The following is a 15,059-nucleotide window of genomic DNA, read 5'->3' as shown; positions in this document are numbered from 1 at the left end:
GGACACTAAAGGTAGCTAAAGGGAGAAAAAGAGGTGAAAAAAAGGGCACAGGACAATTTGCAGTCTCAAGAACATGTGCACAGAAAAAGGGAGGGACTGGGCGAGTAAGGGCAGGCATAGCCCTCCTCTGTGTACGTCCTTGGCCACCTATTCTTGCCTGAAGTGACTTCAGCTCCCTGGACCTCCCAACTGAGGTCCACAAGGGTCCAAGGAATCTAGGCTTTGCAAAGGAGGAAAGGGATGCTGCAGTAAGTAACCCATTAGACTTCTACGACAGTAACACTTACAGACAGCACAGAGAGCGCCAGAAGAACCACAAGTGAGAATTACTTACTCTGTGAAGGAGGCACACTATTTTGCTTAGTATTCGACTTGGATTTATCTGTTTCTTGTAGCATCGGTGGCACTTGGGAAGAGCTCTTGTCAGAATCACTTTTTGATAAAATAACAGATGGCTCGGTAGAAACAGCAGGTGGAAGAGTCTTGATAGGCTATTTTGAAATGAAATTATCTTAGATTTTCATAAAAAATTTCAAATAAAAGTAAGTATCATAGTAATACAAGAGGCTGTATAGCAGTAATATGAACATGGTTGCCAAATAATTTATCAGCAGAAGCGCTACAACTCATGCCTGCCCTCTAGTGACATATAACCAAATAAGTCTTTATTTACAATATCCACAAATACAGGTTGGGATAAAAATGGATCAATGTGTAAAATCACAAGATGTTTACTGAATTTCACATAAGAGTGAATAATTCCATTTTCATTAACTTTTACATTTTTCTTTTTCATTACAAGTAACAGGATTTTTTTATGTTTTGGTATTCAATGGTTCTGTCCACTTCCCACTAACTCTCACCTCCTCAAAACCTTTTCATGTGAAGGCAAAAAGAAAATAGCAAATTTCTGAACTACCAGTAGGTGATACTCCCTTTTGTCCTTCTCAAGAGTTAGGGATATCTCAAAGAGCAGCAGCAACAGGTTCAGTTTCCTCTCCAAGGAAAAAGATGGCCTCAGATACAGCAGGCTATGGCTACTAGTCTTATCTATTAAAGCAACAAGTAAAACTCAGGTCCAAATCGTCAGAGTTTTATTGAGTCTGGTAGTGAAATCATAATGCGTAGGGCCTGAACTCTTGAATCTTCCTTCTCCTCTGCAACCTCAGAGCAGAGAGGTAAACTAACTGATTTGCCTGAATGAGGCCTAACTGTTAATGAATGTTCAGGACAGGTAACAACAGAAACCCCAACACTTACAGTGCCTTGAGGCTGTAATAGATGAGTAAGAGATCATCTCACCCTTTAGCTCTACCTGTGATGATTATTTTGAATATAGAAACAAGGGTAAGTCATGCTTCTCTTGCCCCTTCTTCTTCCAGGCTCCATGGGTTCAAGAAAGCACAACGGGAAAGGAAACAAGAGGAAGATGTGTGTACCCAGGTAACTACTAGGATTCCTTCTTCCTATTTCAGGTATCTGAAGCTGCATTTATGTTGCTTGGTTCAACTTTAATAATGTTTCCTGTATTTATTTCATACCCAAAAGTTTTAGTACTCATTTTAAATCTCTTTCCCCCCCCATTCTCTCACTTACGTATATTAAATTACAGAAGGACTCAAATATCCTTTACAAGATGGCTTCTGAAAATGACTTATTAAGTAAAACATCAAAATGTCATATGACCCTTTGCAGTCTATTAAATTTATGTATGTATTTTTTAAAAAAATTAATTTATTTATATATTTTTGGCTGTGCTGGGTCTTCGTTGCTGCACGCAGGCTTTCTCTAGTTGCGGCGAGCGGGGGTTACTCTTCATTGCGGTGTACAGGCTTCTCATTGCAGTGGCTTCTCTTGTTGTGGAGCACGGGCTCTAGGTATGCGGGCTCTAGGTACGCGGGCTCTAGAGTGCAGGCTCAGTAGTTGTGGCGCACGGGCTTAGTTGCTCTGCGGCATGTGGGATCTTCCCGGACCGGGGCTCGAACCCGTGTCCCCTGCATTGGCAGGCGGATTCTTAACCACTGCGCCACCAGGGAAGTCCTATGTATGTATTGAGACTGCATTCTTTTATGTCAAAATACTCTCAGGGAATTAAAAGCATCAAGTCCAAATAGGAAGTATGGTTAAGATTTTTAGTACCAGACTGTTACAAATTCTTTCTCTTAACAGTAATTCAGGTTCTTGTGTAAAGCTGTCTCATTAAATATGTAAGCTCCACAGAGGCAGAGATTTTTTTGTCTGCTTTGTTCTTTGATGTGTCCCTAGAATCTTAAATAGTGTGTGGCACTGTGGTAGGTTCTCAATACATTTTTTGAATGAGTATATAAACGAACCATGCAGAATTTCATGGTCATTCAAATTTCTTATATTTCTATATGATATAACTTACCAAATTAGAAATCAGACTTTAAAGAGCTATGGTCTTTGTGTCACTGGTCTAGACCTTTTGTAAAATGGTCCCTTCTGACATATCAAAATTTTCCACAGATGGCACACAGTTCAAGACACTGTCAGCAAATTTTAAACAAATGTTACATTCTGAGAGGTCGGACCATAGTCACGTTATATTATGTGCATGCTTTTGGGGGAGTGGAACCAGTCACATTTTCTGTAAGGCATCTATCCCTTGTATGCCTAGATATTTAAGAAAAAAATACAGTCTAGTGGCTCTCTCTAGTTTGGCCTCTGATAGTTATGGGCCTTGGGCCAACTTATTCAACTTCTCTAAACTCATTTATATAATGGTTTGCACCTCTCTTGTGGGGTTGTTGTGAGGGCAATTTGGTGTATTTAAAATGTTTAGCATGGGCCTCCATAAAATATTACTATTAATACAATTCTCAAGTCATCAAAATTTTATTCCTTACATATCAGAAAGTTACCTGGCTGTTTTTGATGAGAGCTTCCGCTGGATCACTAGTGCTTATGGTCTTCAAAGGAAAAGCTTTCTCCTGTTTTGGACGGACCTTAGAGGTGTTCACCGGGAGCTCTTCTCTAATCTCTTTTTCTAATTCTTCTGTGTCCTACAGAGAAAAGTAGTGCATTAGATGATACAAATCACTCATTTTTACTAATTAAAATCTATTTGGTTTATAGTACTACTGTCCAGAAGGTATTCCAAGAAGATAATTTTATTTCAGAAAGTGCCCAAATGGCTTAAAAGAGCATAAAAAAATAATTATTCAAAGAATTTTAACCATAGGTACGTTTGGAATATATGTTCATCATCCCTGCTTTCCTCAGGGATTTAAATCAACTGTGAATTAAAAAACAACACACTCACACTCCCAAATGGGAACCATTTAATTTACTAAACCAAACAAGTATTTTTTTCCTTTTAGAAAAAGTACACAGGGAATCAGGTGCTACTTGAAGACTTCAGAAATAGCATTTCACTTAATGACTTCTTCAAGGAATGAAATATTTATACATAAGTGCATTTTCTAGATAAATTAAGCTTACACAGTAGAAAGGACACAGATAGGAATTTCAATTTTGGCCATGCCACGACCTAGCTAAGTCAAGGACAAATGCTTACGTCAAGGACAAATCTTTCATTTCCCCAAACTGCAGTTTCCTCAACTGTAAAATAAAATTTGTGTAGATAATTTTTATGGTCTTTTCCAAGTTTAAACATTTCCATTCTTAGGTCTTCAAACTTTTTAAAAGACATTACATGCTTAGGTATGTGAAATAAGTATGAATTAGAATATATTAAATAGGACTATCATTGTGAATGGTAAGGAAAAAAAAAATTCCAAAACGTAATCATTTATGCATAGGCTACTCTGTGCTATATACTTTACACAGAACTTCATGGATATCTCATTTAATTCTCAAAGCAACCTATGCAGTTAAGGAACTTGTGCAAAATACAACAAACAAACAAAAAACAACGCAGTAAATGGCAGAACTAAAATGTGAATACAGATCTGACTCTAAAACCTGTATACTTATTCACTATATTTAAAAAACAGATCAAACATTTTTTTAAAAGGAGTATCAGAATACCAAAGGAACTTTCACAATTTAATGACCTTTGCCAATTAAGTTGAAATTTAAGGAATACATCTACCCCACAAAATTTCCTTTAAAAGGAACTCACCTAATCTACAAGCCAGAAAAGCAGTATTAGTAAAGGCCATAGTATGAATCACAGAAATCCAGAAAAAGTTTGGCTAAATGGATTTCAGATAGTATTACTAACAAAGTATGGCTATCAATAACATTTCTCATCAGCTAGTTCAGCTAACAAGAAAAGCACACCCACTATATAGTTTTTGTTTTTATGCCCATTGATCTTAGTTGTTAACCTTAATGCCCACTTATTATTACTGAGAGAAAACTAATATTGATAATGGATTGGTATCATTTATGAAGGGTTGTGCTTCCCACAACAAAAAAGAACTGAACACATACTTCTTTAAAAAGTCATGCAGACATTTTTTCCAAGTAGAATAAGTAGGAAAATTACTATGTAGCCTATCCTCTAGAAATTTTGGTCATCTCCTACATTTAAAGGAATGAAAACAATTAGCCACATGGTTATAAGTAAGAAATAAGATTTTCATAAGTTGTAATGTAATAGTGATAATGCTTTCAAAAACAAATCCATGCGTATTTCTAGTAATCTAGTACATTTGAAATTAAAATATCTTTGTTTTCATCTATATAATGATCTAAAAATACTTTCCCAGATAGGAAAGACCAAAGAAAAGAAAAGGAAAATGTAGGAGTGATATAAATAGAAAGTTTCTGTTAGAAGCCAAAAAATCAGGAAAGGATACCAAGTGGAACAGCCAGCAAACTCAGAGTCAAGGGAAAGACTCCACTTGTTATGCGCATGGTTCTCCTAAATGTGCTAAAATTCTAATTTGCTAAATTCCATTACTCAAAGAATTTCTGTATGTGTGAAATACTGTACCCCCTGTTCCATTTCATCATAATATAAACTAAAATGCATCTAATTTAGAATTTTAGTTATTTGCTTTTGGTTTATACCTTTGATATTTTCTTTAGAGCAATAACATTTTTATTACAGCATGACATAAAATCTTTAAAACATTCTATGACTTTTCAAATGCTTCTCAAGTAAATTTGATGTCTCACACGGTGTCTTTATACCTCTACATTTTCTTAGCATCTGCAAATCATCTTTTCACAAGTCGGCAGTAGGTGCTTAACGAATGATGTCTGTTGTTTTATACTCTACCTGTGCAGGAGAGTTATCTTCACCTTGCTTCTTCTTTTTCTTTTTTTTCTTTTTAGATTTCCCTGTTGGAAGAGCTCCCTCTCCCTTTTCTTTATCATCATCTGAAACCTGATGTTAAAAGCAAAAATACTGAAGTGAACCAACTGGTTAAGTTTTCATTATTCAGAAAATTATTATGAAATAATTCATTAGGTGCAGTCTTTTTCTCCCAAATTCTGAGTAAGAATTAGTAACAATAAAACTGATCTGAAATCACATACTCAAAAAATAACAAAAGTGCATGGAACTTCACTCTTCTATTACGATAAACCCCTTTTTCGTACATCTTTCATCGCTCACTACATGATCAATTACACAGCTGTGCAAACCTTGGTTTTTAAAAACTCGTTTCTTAGGTAATTTATTTTATTTAAACACAGAACTATTTGCATTAAAATTGAACTTGACCCTGTTAAGAGAATGACAAGCTACAGAGTAGGAGAAAATATTTGTAAACCACATATCCAACAAAGGACTTGTATCTAGATTATATAAAGAACACTCAAAATTCAACAGTAAACAAATAAACAATCCAATTAGAAAGTGTGCAAAAGATACGAACAGACATTTCACAAAAGACATTAGAAATGTTCTGTATCTTGACTGTATCAATGTCAATGGCCTGGTTTTGACACTGTACTATGCTTTTGCAAGATGTTACCATTGGGGGACACTGGGTAAAGGGTACAAGGGATTTTTCTGTATTATTTCTTACAAGTACATGTGACTCTGGGACTTCCCTGGTGGTCCAGTGGGTAAGACTCCGTGCTCCCAATGCAGGGGCCCTGAGTTCGATCCCTGGTCGGGGAACTAAATCCCACATGCAGGCCACAACTAAGAGGTAGCATGCCGCAACCAAGAAGCCCACATGCGGCAACTCTGAGCCTGCATGCTGCAACTAAAAGATCCTGCATGCCGCACTGAAGACCCAGCACAGCCTAAATAAATAAATAAATAAATAAATATTAAAAAAGTACATGTGACTCTATAATTACCTCAAAAGAAAAGGATTAAAAAAATTGAATTTGAGAAGGAATGTCATTGAAAGTAATATTCTGCATGACAAGAACAGCAAATTAAAATTGTTAAATTAGTATGAATGATATTTCTTCACACATACCATATAGCTGAGTTTTCTATGGAAAAGTGCTTTTAGCTTATTCTGTACAGATGACAGCCAAGATTCTTAGACTCTACTTAAAGGGAGAGATGATATAGCTAACTTGCTATTTCTCTGCTCAGCACCATAGTCATCAGGATGATTTTGGAGGTCTCATGAACCATCAAAGAGTTTACAGAAATTACTAGCAGATGGAAAAACAAAACCAAACCAAATCCTGCACAAATCCTGCTAAACTTAGCTAAGAGACTTTCTGTCCAAGTTGGTTGCTAGTTGTGGAGAAACTTCCACAGAAGTTTTTACCATAGGCTCACAATGATTAAAATGTCATATGAAAAGATGTATCCTCTGAAGGATATTCAGGTCACAAGGACTCTGGTCAGTCTGCTTCTCAGCCAATTTATAATCCATCCATACTGTCTATGGCTGCTTTTGCACTAGTGCATGGCCTTTTAAATAAAAGTTTGCTGACCCCTGCACTAAAATCTCTCCTATCATTAAAATACAAACGACCCCAACAAAACCCTTCGTCATACTACAGTTTGCTGTTATCCACTACTTCTCCATCCATACCCAAACTTGCTTAAGAAAAAAAATCTTTTTTTAAAAATTATTTATTTATTTATTTGGCTGCGCCAGGTCTTAGCTGCAGCATGAGGGATCTAGTTCCCTAAGCAGGGATTGAACCCAGGCCCCCTGCATAGGGAGCGTGGAGTCTTACCCACTGGACCACCAGGGAAGTCCCAAGAAAAAAATACCTTATTATTTTTTAAGCATCATTTTACTCAACTTACTCCGACTGGCTACTAGAGTCCAAGGTTTCTAATGAAACTGCTCTAAATTACCAGAGAGCAAATGTCTCAGCCTCTGTGTCCCAGAACTCTCCTCCCTCAGTTTCTTTCACGGGCTTAAAAGTTGGGAGTTCCCCAGATTTCTATGCTCATTACATTGCTCTTTTCAACTCTATAAAATTTTCTACACATTTCACTCACCCTCAAAGTTTTAACAACCATATACTAATAACTTCCAAATACAAATCTTTTCCCAAAGCTTTAACCCGTTGCAACCAACTTTTCTTAGGCATATCTACAAAACACCCTGCATCTAACACATCCCAAACTGAACCAACCATCTTTCCCCCAATTAACTAGCTTTTGCTTTCTCTGTTGGGAGCACCACTTTCACCATCCCAGTTACCTAAGCTACAATTCTGGAAGTCATTTTTGATGATTCTTTCTCCAATCAATTCTAACCATATGTTCTGTTGATTTTGCTTCAATTTATTTTTCAAATCTGTCCTCTACTCTGTATACCATTCTTACCACTACTGTACAGGACTACTAGAACAACCTCTAAACTGGTATTCCTGCCTTTATTCTCATTATGCCTCCACTCCTTTTTCTACATTAATTGCCAGAGTAGCCAAAACAAAAACAAAACAAAACCCAAAGAACCCACAAAAACAAAAAAACCCCAAATCAAACCAAAACCAACCAAACTAAAACACCAAAACCCAAAAAGCACACCACTTTAGATTAAAATTCTTCCATTATTTATAGGACAAAATCCAAGTCTTTTTTTTAAAATTAATTAATTAATTAATTTATGGCTGCATTGGGTCTTCGTTGCTGTGCACGGGCTTTCCTTAGTTGTGGTGAGTGGGGGTTACTCTTCATTGTGGTGTGCGGTCTTCTCTTTGCGGCGGCTTCTCTTGTTGTGGAGCATGGGCTCTAGGCGCGCAGGCTTCAGTGGTTGCAGCACGCGGGCTCAGCAGTTGTGGTTCATGGGCTCTAGAGCGCAGGCTCAGTAGTTGTGGCACACGGGCTTAGTTGCTCTGTGGCATGTGGGATCTTCCCGGACCAGGGCTCGAACCCGTGTCCCCTGCATTGGCAGGCGGGAAATCCAAGGTTTTAAACATGACATTCAAGGGCTTGTAGAACCTGGTTTCTGCTTCCCTTTCCAATCTCATTTCTGACCACTCTTTGCTACACATTCTGCTTTTACCTCTGGGATGCCTTTGCTAAAACGCCGAAGTGCTTCCATAATACCTAACACATTATAACATTACTTTTATCTTCCAGTGTGCCTGTCTCCCTCCTCTCCTCCCTAACGTAGGCTCCTCGAAGGCAGTAATTGTGTCTTGTTTCTCTATTAGCACAATACCTGATCCATGGCAGATGCAATTAATGTCTGTTGAATAATAATGGCCCTAGTATCTTCAGAGCCTCTCTGACTTTTCATCCTTCTTTCTATAACCAACCAGTAGAAAAGTTCAATCAGTAGCTTAATGTCTCTTGTAAATAACCACTTCCATTTATTTTTCAAAGCTATCAACTTAGTTCATTATCTCCTCCTGATTCATGCAATCAAAATAGTACAAAATAGCCTCCCAAACCAGTCTTCTCATTTTTGTTATATCCAGCCTAATTTTTCTTTTTCAAAAAATTTATTTATTTATTTATTTAGGCTGTGCTGGGTCTTAGTTGTGGCACACAGGATCTTCGTTGCAGCATGCAGGATCTTCTTTAGTTGCGGCATGAGTGATCTTTTTATTCTTTTAAAATATATATATATATATATATATATATATATATATTTATTTATTTATTTATTTATTTATTTGGCTGTGTTGGGTCTTAGTTGCGGCACGCGGGATCTTTGTTGTCGTGTGCGGGATCTTCGTTGTGGCACATGGGATCTTTTTTTAGTTGTGGCATGCGGGACCTTTAGCTGTGGAATTTGAACTCTTAGTTGTGGCATTTGAACTCTTAGTTGCGGCATGTGGGATCTAGTTCCCTGACCAGGGATCGAACCTGGGCCCCTTGCACTGGGAGTGCAGAGTCTTAGACACTGGACCACCAGGGAAGTCGCGGCATGCGGGATCTTTTAGTTGCAGCATGAGGGCTCTTAGTTGCAGCAAGCATGCAGGATTCTAGTTCCCCGACCAGGGATCAAACCCGGGCCTCCTGCATTGGGAGCTTGGAGTCGTACCCACTGGACCACCAGGGAAGCTCCCAGCCTAATTTTTCTAACCCTAGCAATGATTAGGTTATCCCTAGTTTAAAAGCTGTCAGTAGGTTCTCATTACTTCTAGAATTCCATAAAAATGTGGCAAGGTATATATATCACTCATTTCATCTATTTATTCATTTACTGAATGTGAAGCATGTTTTGTAGCTCTAGTTTATAGAGCTACAAAAATAAAAACTTCACGGTCCCTTTCTTTAAGGAATGAAGCCTAGAAGGGGAAGACTGACATACAAAAACAATTGATCCTACCACCAATTGATTCCACACGTGTATTATACCTCTCCACCAAACATGTTACTTTCCTGCCTTGGTCCCTTTTTCATAAGGTTCTCAGTCTTATCTTGCTATGAAGCTTTCCTTAATTTTTCATTGAGAACCAATCTACTCTTCTCTAAACACACTAAAGAGTTGGTAGGCTGTTATAATAACTCTGATGAGGACAGGAATTGTGCGTTTTTTTTTCTTATCAGTATATAATAGTGCTTTCCACATAGTAGAATCCTCAATAATTTGTGGAAAGAAGAAACAGTAATAGAGAGAAGGCATGCGGACATAAGATGACTGAAGCAAGTATGATTAGAATGTCTCTCTGAAGCAACTCTACCCCTGGATATATTTGTAATACAGAATGTAACCCTTAATAATTCCAGTACAGTTGATTGCACAGAGAAATAAACATACCCACCAATCCCTTTACTCACTTTTTGATCATCAGGAATTGGTTCCTGGGACTTTTGAAGTGAAGCTCTTTCTTCATCTACCCAATTTCCCCACTCTTCTGCTGGCGCATTCCAATCAGAGCTGGGATCAGCAGAAGACATACCATCTAAAATTTAACAGTGTGAATTAGGCATCTGTCATTTCTGCCAAAAACTAAATGCAAAACCCAAAATTCCTTATGTTGAACTAAGCTGTAATTTTAAACTACTGCTCTTCTTCCTCCCAAGTACATTTTAAGAGCTAGGAAAAATACCCAATAACATGACGGTAAAAACCTTTACCCAACTTCTGCTGGGCACATCATATGACTAGATGGAATGTCTAAGAAACTCCAGAAAACATGAATGAACCATTTATTCCACTCTCGCTACTTCCTTTATTATCAAAGGAAGTTTATCCCCTGAATTTGCTTTCTTTTCACTGTTTATGTCTAACTTCGTCTAGGACTTGGTCATTTTTTCTGGTTCTTCCCCTCAGGGTATAAAATGAGTCAGTCTCTAAGAGTAGTGCCAAAATCATGCTCCTCCCCTCCTTATGAACTGTTTAAGATTAGGTTCTTCTTCAAATTCACCAAGTCATGCAAAATAGTCAACCTCTTCTTTTTCTCCTCTTTTTAAAAAAACACTTTACCTTCTTATATTTTTTCAGATTATTCAATGGTACTTTTATCTTTCCAAAATATGTGAGTCACTTTCAGGGCTTCTATCACCCTCTTCTCAAGAATAATTTTTTTTTTTTTTTTTTTAAAGAATAAATTTCTAATCTAGACTTCCAAATTCTTTCACTCTAGGAAGCACTGAATTTTCACCTCCTTTGGGAAGCTATCACTGGCTTATTCTAAAAGAGAAAAACAATCTTTGGCTTTACCCTGGTTAAATAAGTGGCTCTCAAAATTAATTCTTCCCTCCTCTCCCTGGACATCATACACATCCATATATACATCTATAATAACTACTTAATGTTAACATAACAGAAGTTAGGCTTTATTTCTAAATGGTTAACAAGTCATTCTAACATTGCTCTTTATTGAAAAAAAATCCAACCTTTCCCCAATTAATGCCAAATGCTACTTTTACCAAATATTAAATTCTTAAATATATACTTCAGTCTGTTTCTGGAATTTCTGTTCCATTCATCTATTCCTGTCATACAAAATATAACTTGTAATACATTTTATTATCTAGAACAACAAATCTGCCTGCATTACTCCTATTTTCTTCACTATTCTTATTTTTCCACATGAATTCTATTATTTTTGTTTAGAGGGGAGGTATTATTATACGACCTCATGAAGACTTTTAAAAAAATCTATGTTTTGGATAAATATATTATGATCTGGGAAAATGCTCATAGAATAAAAATCATAGACAAAATTGCCTGTGCAACATGATCCCAAATTTATAAGAGGAAGAGATAAAAGAAAAGAATACATTAATAATAGATACATCTTAACAATGGAGTTATAGGAATTTCATCTTATTAAGTACTTACTAAATACTAGAACTTGAGCTAGACAGGTAACAGAGGTACAAAAATGAGTATGAAATAATCCCTCCCCACATGGAGCTCACTGTCTACTCAGGGATGAAGATAAGTACAACAATTAAGTACAGAGTGACAGATTCTGTCATGGGAAGTGCGAAAAGGGAGAAGAGGGGCTAAACCAGTAGAGGATGGGGAGAGACTGAAAACATCATAAGCAAGAATTCATGGTCCAGTAGAGGAAAAACATGGAACAAGTGAGTACAAGTGTGAAATGTGTTACAAAAAAGGAAGTCCCTTCCTATATTTCTAAATTTACTACCATGAGCAGGGATCCAGAGCCAGTATTACATAGTAACAGCATAGAGGTTAAGAGCATGGACCTCAGAGTCAAACAGACCTATATCTGAATATTGCTCTACCACTTAATAACTATGTGATTTTGGTCAAATGTCTTAATCTTAATTGGCTATGTACCAACTTCATAGGATTGTTGAAAGGATTATATTAGATACATGTAAAGCAGTTCAGAGCAATGCAGTAAGTGCTCAATAAATGGTATCTACTGCTTTTAATATATCACTGATGACATTAACAATAGAAAGACAGTTTCTAAGCTATCAGGCATACACAATTAAGAATTTATTTCTCACAATCCTGGTAAGTCTCTCCATAAGATACACTTGGTTATGTTTTAATGTAGAAGTCATTTTTATAAGTAAATATGTATGTAGCATGAGACCTCCGGTACTAGAAGTATGGGACTTCCCTGGTGGTCCGGTGGGTAAGACTCTGTGCTCCCAATGCAGGGAGCCCGGGTTCGATCCTTGGTCAGGGAACTAGATCCTGCATGCATGTCGCAACTAAGAGTTCACATGCCACAACTAAGAAGTCCGTATGCTGCAACTAAAGATCCCACATGCCGCAAGGAAGATCCCGAGTGCCGCAACTAAGACCCAGCACAGCCAAAAAAAAAAAAAAAAAGTATCTAGTAGATGTCTGGAACCAACTGCTCATCTTACACCAAGCGTTTATTAACAATATTATTAGGAGATTTGAATGCCAAAGCTGTCAACTGTTTTGCTTAAACCTCACAAATAAGACACCCAGATTTGGAAAATTGCCGTCCATAAGCCAGGTCTCTTAGGGCTTCCTGTAGGAAAAAAAACCTTGTCAAAAAGAAAAAAAAAAAAGTTTAAGGAAGTGAATGGGCACTATTTAACATATAAACTCTTTTCTTAATAAATATGGTGGTGGTGGTGGGGGTGGTGAGGGATAAAAATCTAGTAAAGTACTCGGTAAAATTATCTTTTTTTGTAAAAGGCTTAGACAGCCATAAAGTTTGAGGAGTAACTGTAGCCTATGTTTCAACTTCTATCAGAACATTAATAGAAGCATAAATCTCTACAGGCTTTATAAAGCTTTATGGTGATTTTTCCACGTTTATTGATTTCAGGTTGGTTTTTATATAATTTTTAAATTAACTGGGATCAAATAAAACTACTCCCCCCTGCCGCCCCCCACCCCCGACCTGTGGGATTTTAGTTCTCCGACCAGGGATCTAACCGGGGCCCTTGGCAGTGAAAGTGCAGAGTCCTAACCAGGGAATTCCCCAAATAAAATTACTTTAAATCAACAGATCAATCAACTAAGCCTAAAAATTGTCACCAGGAGACAATGCATAATTCTTAAGGTTCATGGGCCTAATGAACCTTAGTTCATTAGCACCAAGTATACATATACTTGGTGCTAATAATCTTCTTAGTTTCCTGGAAACTATGTAGTACAGTTTCATTCATAGCATAGTTCCCTTCATTTATAGAGTAATTTCTCATTTCTTAAAATTCTCCCAATAGTTTGCCAAAGTCTTTCCAAAGAGCTTTATATTAGCTGTCTTTTCAAAATGGTAAGGCATTTGTCTCTCCATTGAATTTGCTTGTGAAATAATGTTTTAGGTTTAAGCATCCCATAGCTATTTTCCTTTTTATCTCAGTAAGAAAATGGTTGTCAGCTGTTTCTGGTCAGAACTTAATTCAGCATTAACTTTAATAAAATAAAACAAATATGATAGAAAGAATTTCTCCAGTGTTTAAACAGATAATTTACAAATTAACCCCACTGAGTAGACTAATTATGCCCCTAGAAGAATATCATCAATAGCATCACAGCACTTACTGAATATTTACCATGTATCAGGCAGTGTTCTAAGGGCTTTATAAGTATTATGTCACTTAATCCTCTCAACAAGTCTTTGGGGGAAGAAATATTATATTTACAGATGATGAAACTGAAGCACTGAAAAACAATGAAGCTAAGATTCGAACCCAGGTAGTCTGTCCTCAAAGCCCATGCTCTCAACCCATTCACTATGCTGCCGTTAATTCTTTCACTCTGGTGTGCCAACAAAAACAAAATTCTATTCAAAATCTGACTTTTTACAGGGGTTGTGATGATATTGTTCCTTTATGGTCAAGATAATTGAATGATTAACATCTGTCTTTAAAAAACATTACCTTCTGTACTTTAGCGTCTTTAACTTTATTTAAAAATTGTTTTTGGTCTCAATGAGCGGCATTCGGGATCTTAGTTCCCCAACCAGGGATCAAACCTGTGCCCCCTCCAGTGGGAGCGCAGAGTCCTACCCACTGGACTGCCAGGGAAGTTCCAGCATCTTAACTTTATATTCAAGTGCTTGGGTAAATTCAATGCCTTTCTGCTAGATAATGATGTTTATGCCTCAAACCAGAGGGTCAATATATTAATCGTATCACATTGTTAAATGTAAAGATAGTATATATATACTTTGTGGATTAGTAATCTCAAATACTTCATGCATTCTATACATTTAGAAGGAATAACTAAATTCACTGAGTACCAAAATTAGCGACATTAAAGAAGATAACGCAAAAAATAAAATTCACAGAGAAAATGAGGTTAAAGAGTAACTTTGGACTGAAAAGACTGCCAATACAGCATAACAAACAAAAAAGGCGTTCTGATACTTATTACTTAAGTACAGAGTCCCATGGATATGTTTATTTCAGTCTCTTATTTATCAGCCAATTGTGTTTTTCATTATCACAAGAATAAAAAGATAAAAGTAGAGCTATTCTTTCCAAGCAGGGAAGCCTAGAGCCCTGTTTGCTCCATTTCCCTCAGCTTCAACCCACAGCTGCCCAAGACACCTCAGTGCTATTTTCTTATAATCACTCCTCAATTCTATTTTGCACATAGCAGATCATTCTTCCGGAAGTACAGACTGTTTCCTACCCCGCCCCCCACAAAACAGTGCTTTCACATCCTTGTAATACTTTGTATTTATCTGATACTTTATAATTTTCCAAGAGCTTTCATGTTCATTCCCTCATTAAAACCTCACAACACTCTATGGAAGTAGATAGGAAAGATTATTTGCTCTGTTTTACAGGTCAATTAATCTAGATTCCAAGATAAGTG

The 15,059-nt window shown here is 36.9% G+C and overlaps 1 protein-coding gene and 1 long non-coding RNA gene across 9 annotated transcripts in view; one reads left to right on the top strand and one right to left on the bottom strand.

The window, feature by feature from the left end:
* Positions 1–15,059, top strand: part of LOC309646452 — a 333,740-nt gene that overhangs the window by 174,501 nt on the left and 144,180 nt on the right. The gene's annotated exons all lie outside the window — the stretch shown is intronic.
* Positions 1–15,059, bottom strand: part of MTDH (metadherin) — a 53,505-nt gene that overhangs the window by 2,028 nt on the left and 36,418 nt on the right. For 7 of the 8 annotated variants that reach the window (XM_082432722.1, XM_082432720.1, XM_082432725.1 and 4 more), the window contains 4 exons: positions 10,103–10,227; positions 5,213–5,320; positions 2,883–3,023; positions 335–491 (listed from right to left, as the gene is read on the bottom strand). In XM_082432722.1, coding sequence (XP_082288848.1) covers positions 335–491; positions 2,883–3,023; positions 5,213–5,320; positions 10,103–10,227 — 531 coding nt within the window. Of the gene's footprint in view, positions 1–334; positions 492–2,882; positions 3,024–3,538; positions 3,583–5,212; positions 5,321–10,102; positions 10,228–15,059 lie in introns of those variants that run through there. The other variant, XR_014255334.1, reaches the window with a different exon arrangement.

This window comes from Balaenoptera physalus, assembly GCF_965194825.1.
Source record: "Balaenoptera physalus genome assembly, chromosome: 17".
In the NCBI taxonomy this organism is placed as follows: Eukaryota; Metazoa; Chordata; class Mammalia; order Artiodactyla; family Balaenopteridae; genus Balaenoptera; species Balaenoptera physalus.
Note: the sequence above shows the minus strand (reverse complement) of the source record. Positions and strands in the feature narration are given on the sequence as shown.